Source organism: Garra rufa, chromosome 23 (genome assembly GCF_049309525.1).
Source record: "Garra rufa chromosome 23, GarRuf1.0, whole genome shotgun sequence".
Classification (NCBI taxonomy): Eukaryota; Metazoa; Chordata; class Actinopteri; order Cypriniformes; family Cyprinidae; genus Garra; species Garra rufa.
Genome location: NC_133383.1, coordinates 27,462,120 through 27,479,988, shown reverse-complemented (window position 1 = coordinate 27,479,988; position 17,869 = coordinate 27,462,120). Strand labels below are relative to the sequence as shown.

The 17,869-nt window shown below is 35.5% G+C and overlaps 1 protein-coding gene across 2 annotated transcripts in view; it reads right to left on the bottom strand.

Annotated features, from left to right (window-relative positions):
* Positions 1 to 17,232, bottom strand: part of smad2 (SMAD family member 2) — a 45,743-nt gene extending 28,511 nt beyond the window's left edge. For both annotated transcript variants that reach the window (XM_073829095.1, XM_073829096.1), the window contains exons 1-3: positions 17,096 to 17,232; positions 16,779 to 16,857; positions 10,358 to 10,799 (exon numbers count right to left, since the gene is read on the bottom strand). In XM_073829095.1, the coding sequence (XP_073685196.1) occupies positions 10,358 to 10,596 (239 nt within the window). In that variant the 5' untranslated portion in view covers positions 10,597 to 10,799; positions 16,779 to 16,857; positions 17,096 to 17,232. The remainder of the gene's footprint in view (positions 1 to 10,357; positions 10,800 to 16,778; positions 16,858 to 17,095) is intronic.
* Between the last annotated feature and the right edge of the window lie 637 nt (positions 17,233 to 17,869).

Below are 17,869 nucleotides of genomic sequence, written 5' to 3'. Positions count from 1 at the left end.
ATTGCAAATACATAAATAATGTAATAAGATTAATGTTATACAAAAATATTGGAAAAATGCAATACCTTTAAATATAAAATCGAACCACCAATAGGTGGCAGTAGTCACTGTCTTAATGAGCGAGTCACGGATTCAACCATAGATGGATTCAACCAGTTCGTTCACTGACTCCATTCATTAAAAAAAAAAAAAGCTAAATCATTCAGTACTGAAATACCGCTGTGTTGCTCGGAGATTCACGGAGGTTCTGCTGTTGCTTAGAACTATTTTCGTTTGCAAAAATGGTTAATGATGTGTCTAAAATGTAAGTCAGTTAATATTAACTTCTAGTTTATTGAACTACTGTTGTATAAAATCAATGTCACTCACGTTTGCAATCGTAATGGTGCTTTTCTACCGCAGTACAGTATGTCTGTTCATGTTTGTTTCTTTGTGTAGCTGTTGAGCCTATTAGTGTTGATTTTCCGTGAGTCAGATAGCCTGCACGAGCTTGATACTGTCCGTTTTCAGTTATCTTAAGTAATAAAATCAGAATTATGCTCACCAAAGTTTCGTTGCTGCGCTAGTTATTGTTTGTACTTGATGTTTTAATCAGGTTACTTGTCCGGTTGGGCAAGTAAAATCCCCTTTCACTTGCCCTTTCACAAAATCCACTTGTCCCGGACAAGCGTTAATGTCCAGCCCTGAGTAGTAACCGAGTGTGATCGCTCACTCAAGTCACATGACATGAACTTGGAAAATACTCACTTTAGAATATAATATTTAGAACAAAAGCTCATCATTACTAATAGGGGTGGGCGATATGACCTAAAATTAATATCACGGTATTTGTCATCTTTTGAACGGTGACGGTATAATATCACGGTATTACTTATTTTGGGAGGAGTAGCCTCTCCTTTCCCTTAAGTATGTGAATAAAGGTAATATTTGTATAATATAATAAGTAAATGGTAGGTATCCTTATCAAAAAAAGACATGGGAGAGTATGTATTCTTAAAGGAACACTCCACTTTTTTTGGAAATAGGATCATTCTCCAACTCCCCCCGAGTTAATAAGTTGATTTTTACCGTTTTGAAATCCATTCAGCCGTTCTCCTGTTCTGGCGATATCACTTTTAGCATAGCTTAGCATAGATCATTGAATCCTATTAGACCAATAGCATCACGTTCAAAAATGATCAACGAGTTTCCATTTTTGTTGTATTTAAAACTTGACTCTTCTGTAGTTATATCGTGTACTAAGACCGGTGGAAATGCAAAGCTGCGAGTTTCTAGGCCGATAAGATTAGGAACTACACTTCCATTCCGGCGTAATAGTCAAGGAAGTTTGCTGCTGTAATATGGCCGAAGCAGGCGGAGTATTATCAGAAATGAGTTCCCAGCTAGTTTAGCATTTGCACATGTGCTGCGTGGTATTACTGCTCCTGCTTCAGCCATATTGCAGCAGCAAACTTCCTTGACTATTACGCCAGAATGGAAGTGTAGTTCCTAATCTTATCAGCCTAGAAAATTGAAGCTTTGCATTTCCACCGGTCTTAGTACACGATATAACTACAGAAGGGTCAAGTTTTAAATAGGACAAATATGGAAACTCGTTGGTCATTTTTGAATGTGATGCTATTGGTCTAATAGGATTCAATGATCTATGCTAAGCTATGCTAAAAGTGATATCGCCAGAACAGGAGAACGGCTGAATGGATTTCAAAACGGTAAAAATCAACTTATTAACTCGGGGGGAGTTGGAGAATGAGCCCATTTCCAAAAAAAGCGGAGTGTTCCTTTAACATATTTATTTGCAAAAAACCTAAAGATCTTACTTAACAGTGTACAACAAAACATTTTTTTTTTTAATTTAATTTCTGCAATATTTAAAACCTTTAAATAACTGGGGGAAATCAACCCATGGCAACAGTTTTTAAAGTAGACCAATTCTGTGGGGAAAAACGCAGACTTGGCAACCCTGCATCCAACACGAGCTGCTGGAGTTAATGTCATTGCACACATGAGTACGAAATTTTCGTCCGAGATTTTTGCACGTTAAAAAAAATACAGGCTATGTTAATCGAGTTTACACACTGCCTCTGACACTTTCGTCCGTCACAAAAAAAAACAGATCGTGTTTGATTTTCTGCATTTTCGCATCCATAATAAGCATTTTGATAAGGATGGCGAATATGAGAAAACTAAAAAAAATGCATACGAAAATCGGACTAAGCGTACAATGTCCTTTAGATTTGAATGATCACGGGTCGAAAGTAAAGAGAGATTACAAACATAGACTGGAGGATTTGCTGCAATCTTGTACTCACTGACAAATATCTACTAACGTTATAAGATGTGCTGCTCCCTTTACACAGAGTGTGTGTGTTATCGCAAAATCGAAAGTAAAAGTAAACAGGCCGGTCGCGTTCGCTCGCACCCGCTCAATTTGTGATCTGATCCGCTGTGTAAATCCTTCTGCCGGCCGCCGGGAAAAGTCCCGGTCGTCCCGATTGCCACTCCGCCCCTGGTATAGGCTAGGCCCGACCTTTCTTCACGGTGTTTCACCAGTCGTTTAATGGCCACTCCCCTTTTACCTACCACCTGCAAAGCTGATATGAATATGTTTTACTTTTTTACTTACAACAAGATATATAGTATATGGACAGGTATTCAGACCACAACTGAACGTTTGAAGAAAATGTAATGCCTTATTATTTAGAATGAGCTATTATTGATGTAAATGTAGCCGTTCGAGGCACATGATTGATTTATTACGGTATTGACGGTATTAGAAAATCCATGTCGTGGCGCAATGTCACACCGGTGCTGACTATGACACCGGTGTACCGCCCACCCCTAATTACTAATACAATTTATTCAAATGTGATAAAATAAAGATGTTTAAATTGGTTAAATTAGTTAGAGACAAGTGACGTCAACCCCAACAATGGGCAGCAGGGGGCGTGAGAGTACCGCGGTACGCCACGAGAGTTTCGCGATGCGTATCGTGGTTGGTGTATCGCGATATTTCGGTTCGGTTTGTAATATCGTTACACCCCTACTGCTCATATGTATATGGAAAGAAAGCAGCGGTAACTTTTACCGGCTGTAGTATTGTTGCAGTTGCCATGTTGTGGAGACGCAGTATGTTTCATTGCAAAAGCAAAAATACTTTGTTTAGCCTTCCAAATGAGGACACAACTAGAAATCAGTGGTCAAGTTATATTTACAACACTGTTCTGGAACAGTACAACGCAAATATTTGAGTGGGTGCTGCACATTTCACGGAGGACTGTTTCCTGAACCTGGGAGAGCAGCTTTACAATGTCAGCCGTACAAAGGGTTAAGGCTATAAAGTGGGGCAATTCCAATGTTGCAAGGACAGTCTGCGCTTCTGACTCACAGCCTGTAAGTACGTTTTCATATTTAAAGAATTCAGTACTGACTATTCAAATGTGACTTTTTAACAGTGTAGAGTAGTGCTTGTTGTTTCTCGTTTTACGATCGCAAATGCAGACATGGTGTTATGTTTATGTGGCGCGACACAAGATGTAAAAAGACAGTATTAGTCATTATAATCAGTAGTTATGGATGCACTGGATGCAACAAATGCCTCGTTTATAATGGGATTTTTTTGTTTGTCTCATCGCGCCGAGAAACGGCATGGTAACATTTCTGTCACGCTGGAGGTATTCGGCCAATCACAACGCACCACATAGCTGGCCAATCAGAAAACGATGAGTTTTGTAAAAATCGCAGCGTTTCATAAAGGCGGGGCAGAGAGGAGCAACAATAATGTATAGTATGTGGAAAAAAATGTTTTTTGAACCTCAAACTGCTTAAACACATTGCATTACAACAAATACACAAAAAAATGCTCTTTTTATCAACATCATGTGACCCCTTTAAAATAGAGTACTTGAATTGAATCGAGGAATCGTGACAGCCCTATACTAAATTGTATTGAAAATTGTTCAAATATCTGTGGAAAGCATTTAAATGGCAAGTTATAGAGCAAGATATTCCACCAACAAACACTGGCAACCAAACAACACTGGAGCTCACTGACTTCTACTGTATGTAAAAAAATATCATACAGTTGAAAAAGCATGACAATTTACATTTTTAGATGGAATATCCCTTTTAAAAAAAGCTGGTGTTCAATGATTTAGATGTTGCAATGGCATTTACATAGGCTCATCTCTACAAATTACAGTGTGCAACGCACTCAAGTCCAGAAAAACACTGGAGAAAATGGCTCATTCTAATGTCTGACTGGACATGATTTACAGCAAAATGGAACAAATCTGAAACCGATCTTCTCTTAATTTACAAGCCATTATGCCCTTATATAAACAACGAACATTCAAATTGAAAACACCCAAGAGTAGTCTAGCCGTGCCGTTTGGTTCACAGGTATTCGAGGGAGGCTTGAGAGGACAGTTGGAGGCGGCTTTTGACGTTCCCATTACCAAACATGACAAGCGGCGAACACAATGCCTGATCCAGCCGTTCCCACAAGCCTCCAAGGTTAGAAAATAGATTAGCAGGAGAAAACACATGTTGGAAGCAAAGTTTCCCACCCTTTGAATCCACTCTCAAGGGAAGACAAAGCACTCTGAATGACTTGGAAACATTTCTGAGGGGCTGACCTGAGCTCTGCATCTAAGTCCAGAGTTGGCAGAGAAAAGTCATCATTTGAACATTCACTTGAACAAATTTCAACACGAGGGAGGTCAGATTTAACCTGTATTTATTGTAGGCTATACACTGCCAGAGGTTTTGCTAAGTGAACCTGATCAAGCAGTAAGGCACGGTGCCAAGTCGCACAGCATTTTCACAATAACCATTGCACAATTTTTCTAGCAGTGGAGGGAGATACGCTTTCAGGCCAGCGTTTGTTAAATTACACACTTATTCTGAGGACTCAAGATGTTAAAACTGATTCAAAAAGAACTCAATGGAAATTATAGGATAATGCCTGTTTGCCATTACAGCAAGCTGGCATTATCCGTTTCATCAACACCTTTCGACTGAATTAACCCAGGAAATTATGTGATCGTGCCCTTTTCAAGTTTGCTCCGTAACTCGCACTAAAAATTGCATATAGATGTTAAAGAATAAGAACCAGTGCTAGAGTTCTACATTAAGGCTAGATGCGGATCTAAATAATAAAAGTAAGCTGTGGAGTATCTTAGGAATGGACGATTATAAAATTGTTATTGAATTGTTATAGTATTGCATTGGTATTATTAAATATTTAAACACTGCCGCTCAAAAGTCTCTTATGCTCATCAAAGGCTGCATTTATTTGATTAAAAATACAGAAAGAAAAATGTAATATTGAAAAAAGTTATTACAATATAAAATAATGTTTTTTTATTTTAATGTACTTCAAAATATAATTTATTCCTGTGATGCAAAGCTGAATTTTCATCAGCTGATTCTCCAGTTTTTAGTGTTGCATGATCCTTCAGAAATCATTCTAATATGCTGATTTATTCTTAGAATGATCAATGTTGGAAACCATTGTGCTGCCAAATATTTATTTAGAATGTTTTTTTTTTTTTTTCAGGATTCTTTGATGAATAACAAGTTAAAAAGAACAGCATTTATTGAAAATATAAATCTGTTCTAAAAATGTAAATCTATGCCATCACTTTTTATTAACTTAACACATCCTTGGTGAAAAGTAACTTCTTTCAAAAAAAAAATTTTTTTTTTGAACAGCAGTGTATATTGTTAGAAAACCTTCCTATTGTAAATAAATGCTGTTCTTTTGATTTCTGAAGAATCCTGTAACACTGAAGACTGGAGTAATGATGCTGGAAATGTAGCTTTGTATCACAGGAATAAATTACATTTCAAAATATATTCACATAAAAAAACAGTTATTTTAAATTTAAATATTTCACAATATTACATTTTTTTCCTGTATTTTTGAGCGAAATCAATGCAGCCATGAGCATAAGAAACGTCTCTAAAAACCGTTAAAAATCTTACTGATGCTAAACTTTTGAGCAGCAGCGTAAATTGATTATTTTTAAAGATATTTATTGTTTTACATTGTCATTTAAAATCACAAGTCCATTTAGTGTCTGTTCAGGCCAAATTATGGATGCTATAATAAAATTTGAAATCTAAAAATACGGTTACGCTTTACAATAAAGTCCTATTAGTTAATGTTAGGTGAATAAATAATTGAATTTTAATACATTGAATAAAACATATTAACACTGAGCAATTAATTTGAATATTTAACATCCCTAATATCCCTAAGAGAAGGCAACAGGGTGGTTTAATCGTGAGTCTTGCATAAAAACTGACCTAAAAGTCTCAGCATGGGATTTTAAAAGCACATGAATTATTCAATTCTTCTTGTGCAACTTCAAAACTCCAGTCACTAGTGTTACAATACAGCAAATATTCTGCTTATCATAAAAAAAAAAATTATGTGTTTAAGTGAGTTGAGTCTTGAGGTTCTGGACAATTTCATATTTAACTTCCTAACATAAACAGGAACCCATTCAGCTCTAGTACAACAAAATAGAGCAAAAATTGTGCATACTAAACTACATTTTATTGAAAATTGGTCAAAAATCTGTGGAATGCATTTAAATGTCAAAATGTTATAGAGCAAGTAAATATATATATATATATATATAAGATGCTTTTACAAACATTTGGCAACCAAAATACACTGGAGCTCACTGACTTCTATAGTATGTAAAAACTTAATATCATAGTTTTGAAAAACTCAATTTAAATTGACATTTTAAGACATACTATCCCTTTAAAAGAGGCTGGCATTAAATGATTTAGATGTTGCGATGGCACTTACATATGCTCATTTCTACAAATTATGGTGTGCAATGCACTCAAGACTGGAAAAACACTGGAGAAAATGGTTCATTCTGATGGAACAAATTTGAAATCAATCTTCATTTAATTTAAAAGCCATTATGAGAAATATTTATTAATTTTCAATGAAAAAAAAAACAGTTTGTCAATTCATATCATCTTAAATGTAGTTAAATTGTTAATAAATGGGACTTTATTGTAAAGTGTCACCAAAAATATTATATTATATAATAAACGTTCAATATATTAAGCTCAAATTTTATTAGAATTAAAAAAAAATGTATAAGCAGAAAAATGAAGCTTTTTATTTTTGTAAGCCTAAAAATGTTTTAAAGCCATTTCAGAGCAAATACATCAATATATTTCTCTCAAATATCACTGAACGGCTGAAAACCAGATTAAATGTATTAGACATATCACTCGACCCTCGTGTATCTGTAACGCATTGGTTTCAAACTATTGATATGTTGTGGCTCGGGCACACGACCCATCCTCCATCATCCTCTCCTCTTATCATCTCCCTAAAATAGCAGCGCTGATATTCCACCGTTTGTCATGAGAAATGGAATAAAAGCAGCCTGATGGTTGATATCGCAGACATTCATACAGCATGAGAAGCCTCAGAATGGAGGTGATGTGGAGCTGTACAGAGTGACCTTAGCTCAAGCCAAGACAGATGGAGCTGAAATCACTTAAAGAAACAAAGGGGAGTAATGCTGATATTTCGCAACGGTAGACGCAACTCAGCGTCATGCCTTCACCTTCACTCAGGAAGCAACACACGCAATGATACGGCTAAGGTCACTTCTAAGATTCAATAAAAGCCTTTCGGATTCATTAGAGGACTTGCTTTATAATTAGATGAAGACGCCAGCGAACAAAAAGTTCTACACATCTTAAAGTCAGTCAATATTTACTCACCCTCATGTTGTTCCAAACTTATGCTATTCTTACTAGTGGACGACCAATGTATAAATGTATATAATAGCACACTATTTAAACAAAAACGTAAAAACATAATTTGAAAAATTAAAGCAAAAACACAAATGTATACATTACATAGGAAACACATTACTTGTAACATGAGTTATTCGGGCTGGACGATTAATCGAAACTGAAATTTGATATAACTTTCCTACGTTGGTTATTTCGTTTTTTTTAATACTGTTATTTAGGGCTAAGCACGACTAAAGATTTTTCTGGTCGACTAGTAGGCGTTCATTTTAAGCATTAGTCGACTATTAGTTGCACGTATAATAAATCATATAAATCATAATGAGTCCTTAACTGCCTACATAACCTAATAATAAAAACAAAAACAAAAAAAGAAACTTGCCCTGGCACACCGACAGATAATTATGAATGTTTCAGGAAAAAAAACAGCAAGGAGACTCCATTGATGTTTTAATAATTTCTTGATAAACTAGTGTTTTCGGCTTATAAGATGAAGTCGACGACACTGACTCGTCATCTTCACAGTAGCGGATGCTCCTGTATGCAGGTTACATACGAACTACATAATCTGAGAATATTTGTTTTCCATTTGAATTGGTTTATTCAATAGTAGATATTTCACTCTCTATAGATATCCTATATCTTTCATGTCTGTAAGACAAGAATACATGGAATTTCGAAGTTTCGCACTCAAGTTCACAGAGACCGAGATGGCAAAAAGTGCATCTTGTTTGCTTTCATTATTTTACAAAAGCGAAACGTTTTGTCGTTACTGTGAGTGCACACAATTAAACCGAGTCCTTACAGATTCGAGATAGGGCTGCTCGATTATGGCAAAAATCATAATCATGATTATTTGTCAATATTGTAATCACGATTATTTAACAGGATTATGATTGATTAATTTGAAGATAAATAAATAAAATAAATCAATCAATCAAGCATGTCCCTTTTTTTATGCAAGTCATGTTACATGATTTTACTGATTTGCATATGAAATTGGACTTTTGTAGTGGAGCGAAAGCGCACGAAGGAAGCAGAATCAGGAGCAATAACCAATTTATCTCGATTATTGTATTTTCATAATTGTTTGAAGCCAAAATAGAAATCGAAAATGAACACAGCCCTATTCGAAAAAAAATTTCTTCTGACTTTTCTCTGTATGAGCAAAAATGACAGAGTATTTTAACAGCAAGTGACCGCTACAATGGGATTTGCGAAACATTTGGGATAATACAAGTACGCAAGTCAGCAAATAGAACTGTTCTAGTGGTTTTTGGGTACTTTAATCAAAAATCGCACATATTGTGCCTTATAATTGAGGTTTTGATTTTAGGCTATATCACCCAGCTCTACAAGTTACGTAATCAGATTTACTTTTTCCGAGTAACACATATAGTAATGCATTACTTTACTAGTTACATGAAAAAGTAATCCGATTACAGTTACTTACAGTTGGCAAAAAAACTTTTTGTTGTAACTTAAAACTAATAAGCAGCCCACCAAATGTGACAAAACCTAATGCATAAGTAATGTAACGCATTACTTTCCATAAAAACTAACAATTAGTTACTTTTTAATGAAGGAAATATAATGCATTACTTTTAAAAGTATCTTTCCCCAACACTGCTACTTAATTATATACTGCAAAAATGCAAAATAAATAAATAAATGATAAACAAGTACATAAAAAGTGTAAAATTAAGTGATTTTTTTTAGATGGCTGATTCTGCAGTTCATTTTTCACAAAGAAATTGTTAATAAAAACAGTAAAAGTTTAACTAGGTATTTGGTAATCTGGTAAATTTGTGCACACTGGAAATCATTTTTCAAATAAAGCTAACCTAGCATTAATTTAACATACATGACACAATGAAAATACTGTTTCCTTTCTCTGTGTAAATATGTGACCCTGGACCACAAAACCAGTCATAAGTGTCATTTTTTTGATTAGCATACGACTTCATTTGATCAAGATACAACTATTTGAAAATCTGGAATCTGAGGGTGCAAAAAAAAAAAAAATACTGAGAAAATCTAAATTAAAGTTGTCCAAATGAGGTTCTTAGCAATGCACATTACTAATTAAAAAAAATGATATATTTACAGTAGCAAATTTATAAAATATCTTCATGGAACATGATTTTTGGCATCACTTTGACCCATACAATGTATTGTTGGCTATTGCTCAAGAGTTTTGTGGTCCAGGGTCACATATAAATGATTATTGAAAACTGTTAAACAGAGACAGTAAACTAATGAAGTAGCATTCACATCTGTGTCAAAATAAATGCCCTGCAAAACCTTCAAAATAAAAGTTTGACAAAATAATTGGCTGATGCAGATAATTAAACGTCAAATTGGAGGCCTTGGCAAGCATCGGTCGACCACTAATTCTTACACAAACTGTAACACACCTGATTCTTGAACAACAAGAGGATGAGTAAACTACAGTTTCATCCTTTCCCTTATGTTTTCGATTTAGATCGACAAATTTAAGATTTTGACAAGACACTGATCTAAAAGCAGGAAAGCGCTCAGCTTTTTTGTGTTGGCGTACCTGGGAATGGTGACACACTTGGTGTTGCAGTTCTGTGTGGTGATGGCTTTCTCCAGCTCGTCCAGCTGGCCCGTCTTCTTCAGCTTCTTCACCAGGCTTTTGACGGCCTTCTCGCACCATTTCTCCTCCTGGCCGTTCTGCTCTCCGCCCCCTCCCGCTCCGCTCGAACCGCTGGCCGACTTCTTCCAGCCCAGCAGACGCTTCACCACGGGCGGAGTGAAAGGCAAGATGGAGGACATGGTTTTTTTTGGGGTGTCCAATAAGCGGTCAGCCCCCTACTGGGCAGGTGGAGTTAGAGAGACAGATGGAGGCTGGGAGAATGGGGAGGAACAGACCCAACGTTCCTAACTGGCCTTTAGGAAGAGGGTCTCTGGGTTGATTATGAGGGGCAGGGGACAGAGAAGCTTAGGAAACAGGAGAGGAAAGGGGGGCGAGGAGTTACCTGAGTGGAGAGAAGAAGAAATCAAGAAGTTGATTTCAAACTTCAGGGATGAGACTAAAAAAAACTCCATCCTGTTCGCTGACTAAGTTGAATTCAACAGTGTCTTTGTATTATTATTAATTTTTTTTTTTTTTTGATACTACCAGTCAAAAGTTTTTGAACAGTAAGATTTTTTTTTTTTTTAAAGTCTCTTCTGCTCCCCAAGACTGCATTTATTTTATTCAAAGTACAGCAAACAGTAAAATTTTGAAATATTTTTACTATTTGAAATAACTCATCTATTTGAATATATTTTAAAATATCATTTATTTCTGTGATCAAAGCTACATTTTCAGCATCATTACTCCAGTCTTTATACATGATCCATCAGAAATCATTCTAATATGTTGATTTGCTGTTCAAGATACATTATTATTATTATTAATTATTATTATTTTACTATTATTGAATAGAAAGATCCAAAGATCAACATTTATCTGAAATAAAAAGCGTTTGTTACATTATACACTATAACATATTTAAAAGCTTGAAGTCAGTGTCATTTCTTGGGGGAAGAAATTAAATAAATTAATACTTTTATTTAGCAAGGACGCTATAAATTGATCAAAAGCGATAAAGAAATAATTCTATTTCAGATAAATGCTGTTCTTCTGAACTTTCTATTCATCAAAGAAACCTTTTAACAACTTTTTTGAGCTGCAAATCAGCATATTAGAATGATTTCCGAAGGATCATGTGACACTGACAACTGGAGTAACGATGCTGAAAATTGAGCTTTGAAATCACAGGAATAAATTATATTTTAAAATATACTCAAAGAGAAAACAATTATTTTAAACATTAAAAATATTTATAAAATTTTGCAGGCTTGGTAAGCAGAAGAAACGTCTTAAATAAATGAATAAATAAAAATCGTACTATTCAAAAACTTTTGACTGGTTGTGTATATAGACAGCTGGTCATTTGTTACTACTACTACACCCTGAACTATTATTTGGTTAATGTAAATGTTTTTATAGCTTCAATTTGTGTTTTTACATACATTTCAATTCAACAGTTTGGGATTATAATTTATATAACTATCCCCTGGTTTCACAGACAAGTCTCAGGCCTAGTCCCAGGTTAAAATGTAAATCTGAGCTGTTTTAACTGAAAGAAACTTGCACTGATTGACCTTGAAATATCTGCACACCAGTAAAGTTTTTTCAAAGGCATGTTTATAAAAATTACTTTCATGTCCTAATTGAACTATGGCCTAATCCTGGCTTAGTCTAAGCCCTGTCTGCGAAACCAGCCCTATAACTTATTTTTTTAGTAGAACCGTAATATTGTGCAATATTATTATTAGGTTTTCTATTGTAATATACTTAAAAGATACATTTTTAGCATTATTACTCCAGTTTAGTGTCACATGATCCTTCAGAAATCATTCCATGCTGATTTGCTGTTCAAGAAACATTTATCACTATCATATATTAAAAGTTTAATACCCTTTGATAAAAAAAAGTGCAAAGGAACAGCATTAATGTAAAATAAAAAATATTCTGTATACTAACCTCTTTACAGTCACATTCATTAATTTAATGCATCTTTGCTGAATAAATATATTAATATATTTAAGAAAAATCATACTGAGCCCAAACTTTTTAAAAGTAGTGTAAATATGCAGTCACTATTTCTTTTTCTTGCATTATAGAAAAAAAAAATGCATAAGCAATACTAGAAGTTTGAGACAGTTTTTTTATTTTTGCAATATGGTTTAGTGACGCTAGTAGAGCAGAACTGAGACATCAGTTTTAAATAAAGGAGCGTGTTCAACATAATTAGCTTTTCTTGTTTTACCAAGAACTGATTCTCTGGCATTGGTCTCAGCCTTTGATAGTGACTCAACCTTATTCACCAAATGAGGGATTTCTTTGAAACTATGATTTTATACAGAAGAAAAGGTAATACCGCAGAAGGTCATCTTTCATATAATTTAATTTAAAAAGAGGTTCAACATAACAAGAAACTCTATGCAGAGAAACCAAGCGAATATTGCCAGTTTGCGAACATAGGAAAGTGGAAGTAAAACATCTTGATCACTTTGGTCAAGCTTACAACATACCCTTACTCTGGGTGTCAGTTATTATAAAGGAAACAATGGGCCATGACAAAAGATTGATGTCAATACCTAGAAATGCTACTTCAAATTCACTAAAGAAGAAGATGTTTGACTTTGACAGCACGATGACACTAAGAAATTACTCTTGTAACAGGACAAATAATGGTAATTATTGGATCACTTCTAAAATAAAAACTTCCTGATTGATAATTTACTCACCCCCCATGTTATCCTTCCTTTCTTCAGTCGCAAAGAAATTACTTTTTTTTTTTGAAGAAAACATTCCAGGATTTTTCTCCATATAGTGGACTTCAATTGAAGGTTAAAAATGCAGTTTCTTAGGGAAAAGACCAATTGTTTCACTAGATAAGACCATTGTTCCTCAGCTGGTTTAGAGCCTTTTGAAGCTGCATTTAAACTGCATTTTTAACCTTTAATCTGTTAAGCACCACTGAAGTCCACTATATGAAGACAAATCCTGGAATGCTTTCCTCAAAAAAATGTAATTTCTTTGTGACTGAAGAAAGAAAGACATTAGGGTCAAAGACATTAAGATGCCCACATCTAAAGAAATTCACAAAAGTGATTTTACATCCATAGAAAGCACATTAAATGTAAGTAAAGGGTCTACTTTTAAGGTTTCAAATAAGTTCTGGAGAATAAAATGTCGAAAATTTGGTTTAAATAATGTTATATAAAAATTTTAACAACATGTTAAAATATATAAAGGAATAATCTTACATTCATATTACATTTTATTGTGCTTTAAATGAGTAAAACCATTTCTGACAAATAGGCAAAACCTAGGATAGTGGCAAATTTTAAAAATGTAGAATTACAACCAATTAGTATTTGGAGTGAAAGAAATTAGTCTTTTTAATATGTCATAAACTGATTTTTGTTGTAAATATGCCTGACAAGATTGTGACACTGAATGACATTTTAGTAGGGCTGCAACGATTCGTCGACGTTGTCGACAAAAATCGATAATAGAAATAGTCGACAATGAATTTCATTGTCGATGTTGTCGCCAGACAACCGAGTGAGGCATCTTTCTGCCGAGAGTCGCACATACGCAGCTTCTATGCTGAGCGATAACATACAGAAATGGCGGCGTCCAACGCAGCAGCTGCGCGTACCAAAACACGCCCGTTTCACACATACTCCGTCTGCAGTGCTTTTTTTTTTTTTTTCCACACCCATGTTAACGGATTAGAACGTTCACAATGTACGGACTGCAAACGCGTTCTGTGTGAAAGCAAAACGAGTATGTGCTTCTTCTGCACCGCATACGTAACGCACACGGACTGTAGACGCACTGCAGACTGAGTATGTATGAAACAGGCGTAAAGTTTGGGAGCATTTTAGCCTGCTACGGCGAATTAAAATATTACCTGCATGGTTTGTAAAGCAGTTCTTGCGCATCACGGCAGCACCTCTGTGATGCACGAACATTTAAAGAGAAAGCACGTCGGACAGTTGAATGAAACGGAGTTTGGCTGGCCTCGGTAAGATTTAAATAACATGGAAGCCAATACGTTTTGTTTTGGATATACATTTTTGTTTACTGTTTTATTGCTGCTGATGGTTTACAGGAAGAAAATGTTTACTTGATTTTAATTTATTTTTTCTTATAAAACAAATGTGCCTGTCCATTAAAAAAATTATAGAGTTTCTTAATTTATGCATTTATGTCTGTACTGACCGAGCACTGTGCCTAATTGGTTTTAGACAGGGCATTTTTATTTACTTTTAGTATGAATTGGCCTATCAGCAGCAAAATATGCATCTTTTATTGAAGTACCCCCTTCTTTCTTGTGTTTACTATAATTTTCCACATAATTAAAGCAATCTCATGCTAAATTTGAGAAAAATTGAATAATTATCCGATTAGTCGACTAATCGTTTCAATAGTCGGTGACTAGTCGACTATTAAAATAGTCGTTAGTTGCAGCCCTACATTTTAGTGGGTGTCTTCTGTAAATTAGGAAAAAAAGTAGGATATTTATTTTTTGCTCAGAAAAAACAAAACAAAAATACACTTAAAAAGAAAACTTAAAATAAAAAAAAACAACAATTTAAAAGGAGTAGTTTACTTTCAGAACAAAAATTTACAGATAATGTACTCACCCCCTTGTCATCCAAGATGTTAATGTCTTCATTTCTTTAGTCGGAAGGAAATTATGTTTTTTGAGGAAAACATTTCAGGATTTCTCTTTTTGTAATGGACTTCTATGGTGCCCCCGAATTTAAACTTCCAAAATACAGCTTCAAATGGCTCTAAATCCCAGAGAAGAAAGAAGGGTCTTATCTAGCAAAACGATCAGTTATTTTCTAAAAACATTTACAATTTATATACTTTTTAACCTCAAACGCTCGTCTTGCCTAGCTCTGCGTGAACTGTGTATTCTGGTTCAATACAGTTAGGGTATGTTGAAAAACTCCCATCTCATTCTTTCCTCCAACTTCAAAATCGTCCTACATCGCTGCAGAAGTACCGACCCAGTGTTTACAAAGTGAACGTGCAAAGAAGATCAAACACTCTTTACAAAAAACAGACAGGCGATTTTGAAGTCGGAGGAGAAAATGAGATGGGAGTTTTTTGATATACCCTAACTGTCATGAACCAGAATACACACAGTACACACAGAGCTAGACACGACGAGCATTTGAGGTTAAGAAGTATATAAATTGTAATTTTTTTTTAGAAAATAACCGATCGTTTTGCTAGATAACACCCTTCTTTCCTCGGCTGTGATCGTTTAGACCCCTTTGGAACTGCATTTTGGAAGTTCAAACTCGGGGGCACCATAGAAGTCCATTATATGGAGAGAAATCCTGAAATGTTTTCCTTCTTTACGACTGAAGAAAGAAAGTACAAAAGTACATTATCTGTAAATTTTTGTTCAGAAAGTGAACTACTCCTTCAAAGCACTATTACTCTTGCTGTTCCTATGCTTAACCCTTTTTTCGTTTTTGGGGGCGAGTAAATTATCAGGAATTTTTTTTTCTGAGAGTAGAGTAATCTTCCCTTCTATGAAGCTCTGAAAAAATATATATAGGTTTCAGTGAACTGTCACATTTGACAGCACTTTGGACATCACATGCAAGTTTAAACGATTTCATTAGAACATTAGAAACATTTTAGATCGTTAGAGGCACATTTGGAACGTTCCAAACTAATAAACAGATTTCAAGAGCATCATGTGTGCATTCGAAAGATTCAAAACAAATGTTCAAAGGGTAAATGGAACATGTGAATCATATTTTGAGCAAAAATCCGCGCGTCCTGAACGCTTATTTGAACAATGTAAATAAATAAATTGGAATGTTTAAAGTTTTGTGGCATCACAGACCCGAACGGAACGTTCTAAACGCATGGGGATTCTCGAACACCCTTATAAGCGTTTCCGGAAATCACTTTTGGAACGTTTAGGACGTTCATAAAAAGCAAGCACCACAAGTGCTTCTGAAACGTTCAAACGGAACAATATTTGCCTATAACTGGCATGTTGGATTGTTCGATTGGCTGTTCCGGTCAGCAGCATTTAGTAACGCGACTTTGATGCCCAAGAATGCTGTCTAGTTAGGCAGCTCTCTAAGTTTTGACACACAGCCAGAGTCTGAGATGAGAAATACACAGATGCCAATGAGGCAGGTGTGAGTTATATCCCAGTATGCTTACATTTCGTGCACTTGTCTACAAACACATAGCAATAACAAGTTGTTATTTAATAAACTAAATAGGCAAAACAAACACCAACATGTTTATCTGCTAGTATCATTCTATAAATCGAGCCAACCTAACCCTAGCCATCAATATCTCATCTATAAGCTTAAAATGATTTGCAATTGGTAAATAAACGCATTGTTACCTTCTCCAGCGATCTGATGGTGTATCACGGGCTCGTTATGGCTGCATGGGCCGCTAATCGACTCACCGTCCCGGTCTGCCTACAATATAACAAACCCCAGGATCAATACATTTACATTAATCGCTGCTTTGCAAACTCTTCAATCTGTGCAAAAGCGAAAAGCCGAAATCTGTCTGCTTATGCGCGATGTGTGAGTTTGTGTGAACATTGATTTTGTGTAAACCGCTAGCAGCCTGCGCTACTTTCTTTGACAGAAAAATAAACAGCTTTCAAACGGGTTTGCGAGCCGTTATCTTTACGTTTCCCCGTCAACTCACCCTTTCAGCGAGGCGCTTTTTCTGTAAGGAAGGGATAGCGTAAAATCCGAGCGAAACGGATTATTCGCGAGCGGTTAAAAGTCGATTTTAAACAATATTTTCCTTCCCACTGTAGCCGAATTACAGCAGCAGACGACGGCCTCCAGCGCGCGCAACCTAACCTTAATGCACGCAATGCGATACGCTCTGCGCATAAGCCCCGCCTTCTAAATTCCTATTGGATAAACGAGAAGCCGGTCATGGACGCGCTTCACGTCGATTGGTTTATAAAACCGTCCATCTTGATCAAAATTGAATATGCAAACTATAGTCAACTTTTATTGGCTAATCAGAGTGTGTCTTCTAATCAGTGATGTTTAGGTTCTGGTAGGAGGCAGTGGTTTGTCAATGTGGCTGTCTGTCTATTGACTTCATAATAGACTCAAACTGAACGGGGTGGGGAAACTGCGAGCGAGTTACTGCCTCTAAATAACATTACTATGAGATTGTGATGTTTGTGTGTTCATCCGCCATTCAGCACGTAAAAAATAAGACTAAAACAGGCCACAAGCTTGTGTTGTTAACCACCTGAGCTCATTCGCGATAACAAAACAGCTGTAAAAACATAAAAAGCGTGCACACAAAAATATTTTAAAAATCCACCGGTGTTTTTACGCCTTATAAAATACTCAGATTTGTGCAGTATAGCGATAAATTATGTCAAGAGTTGTACTAAAGTACTTTTTTACGATGGTGACTTAATGTGATGTGTGCATTTGATGATGAAACAAAGCC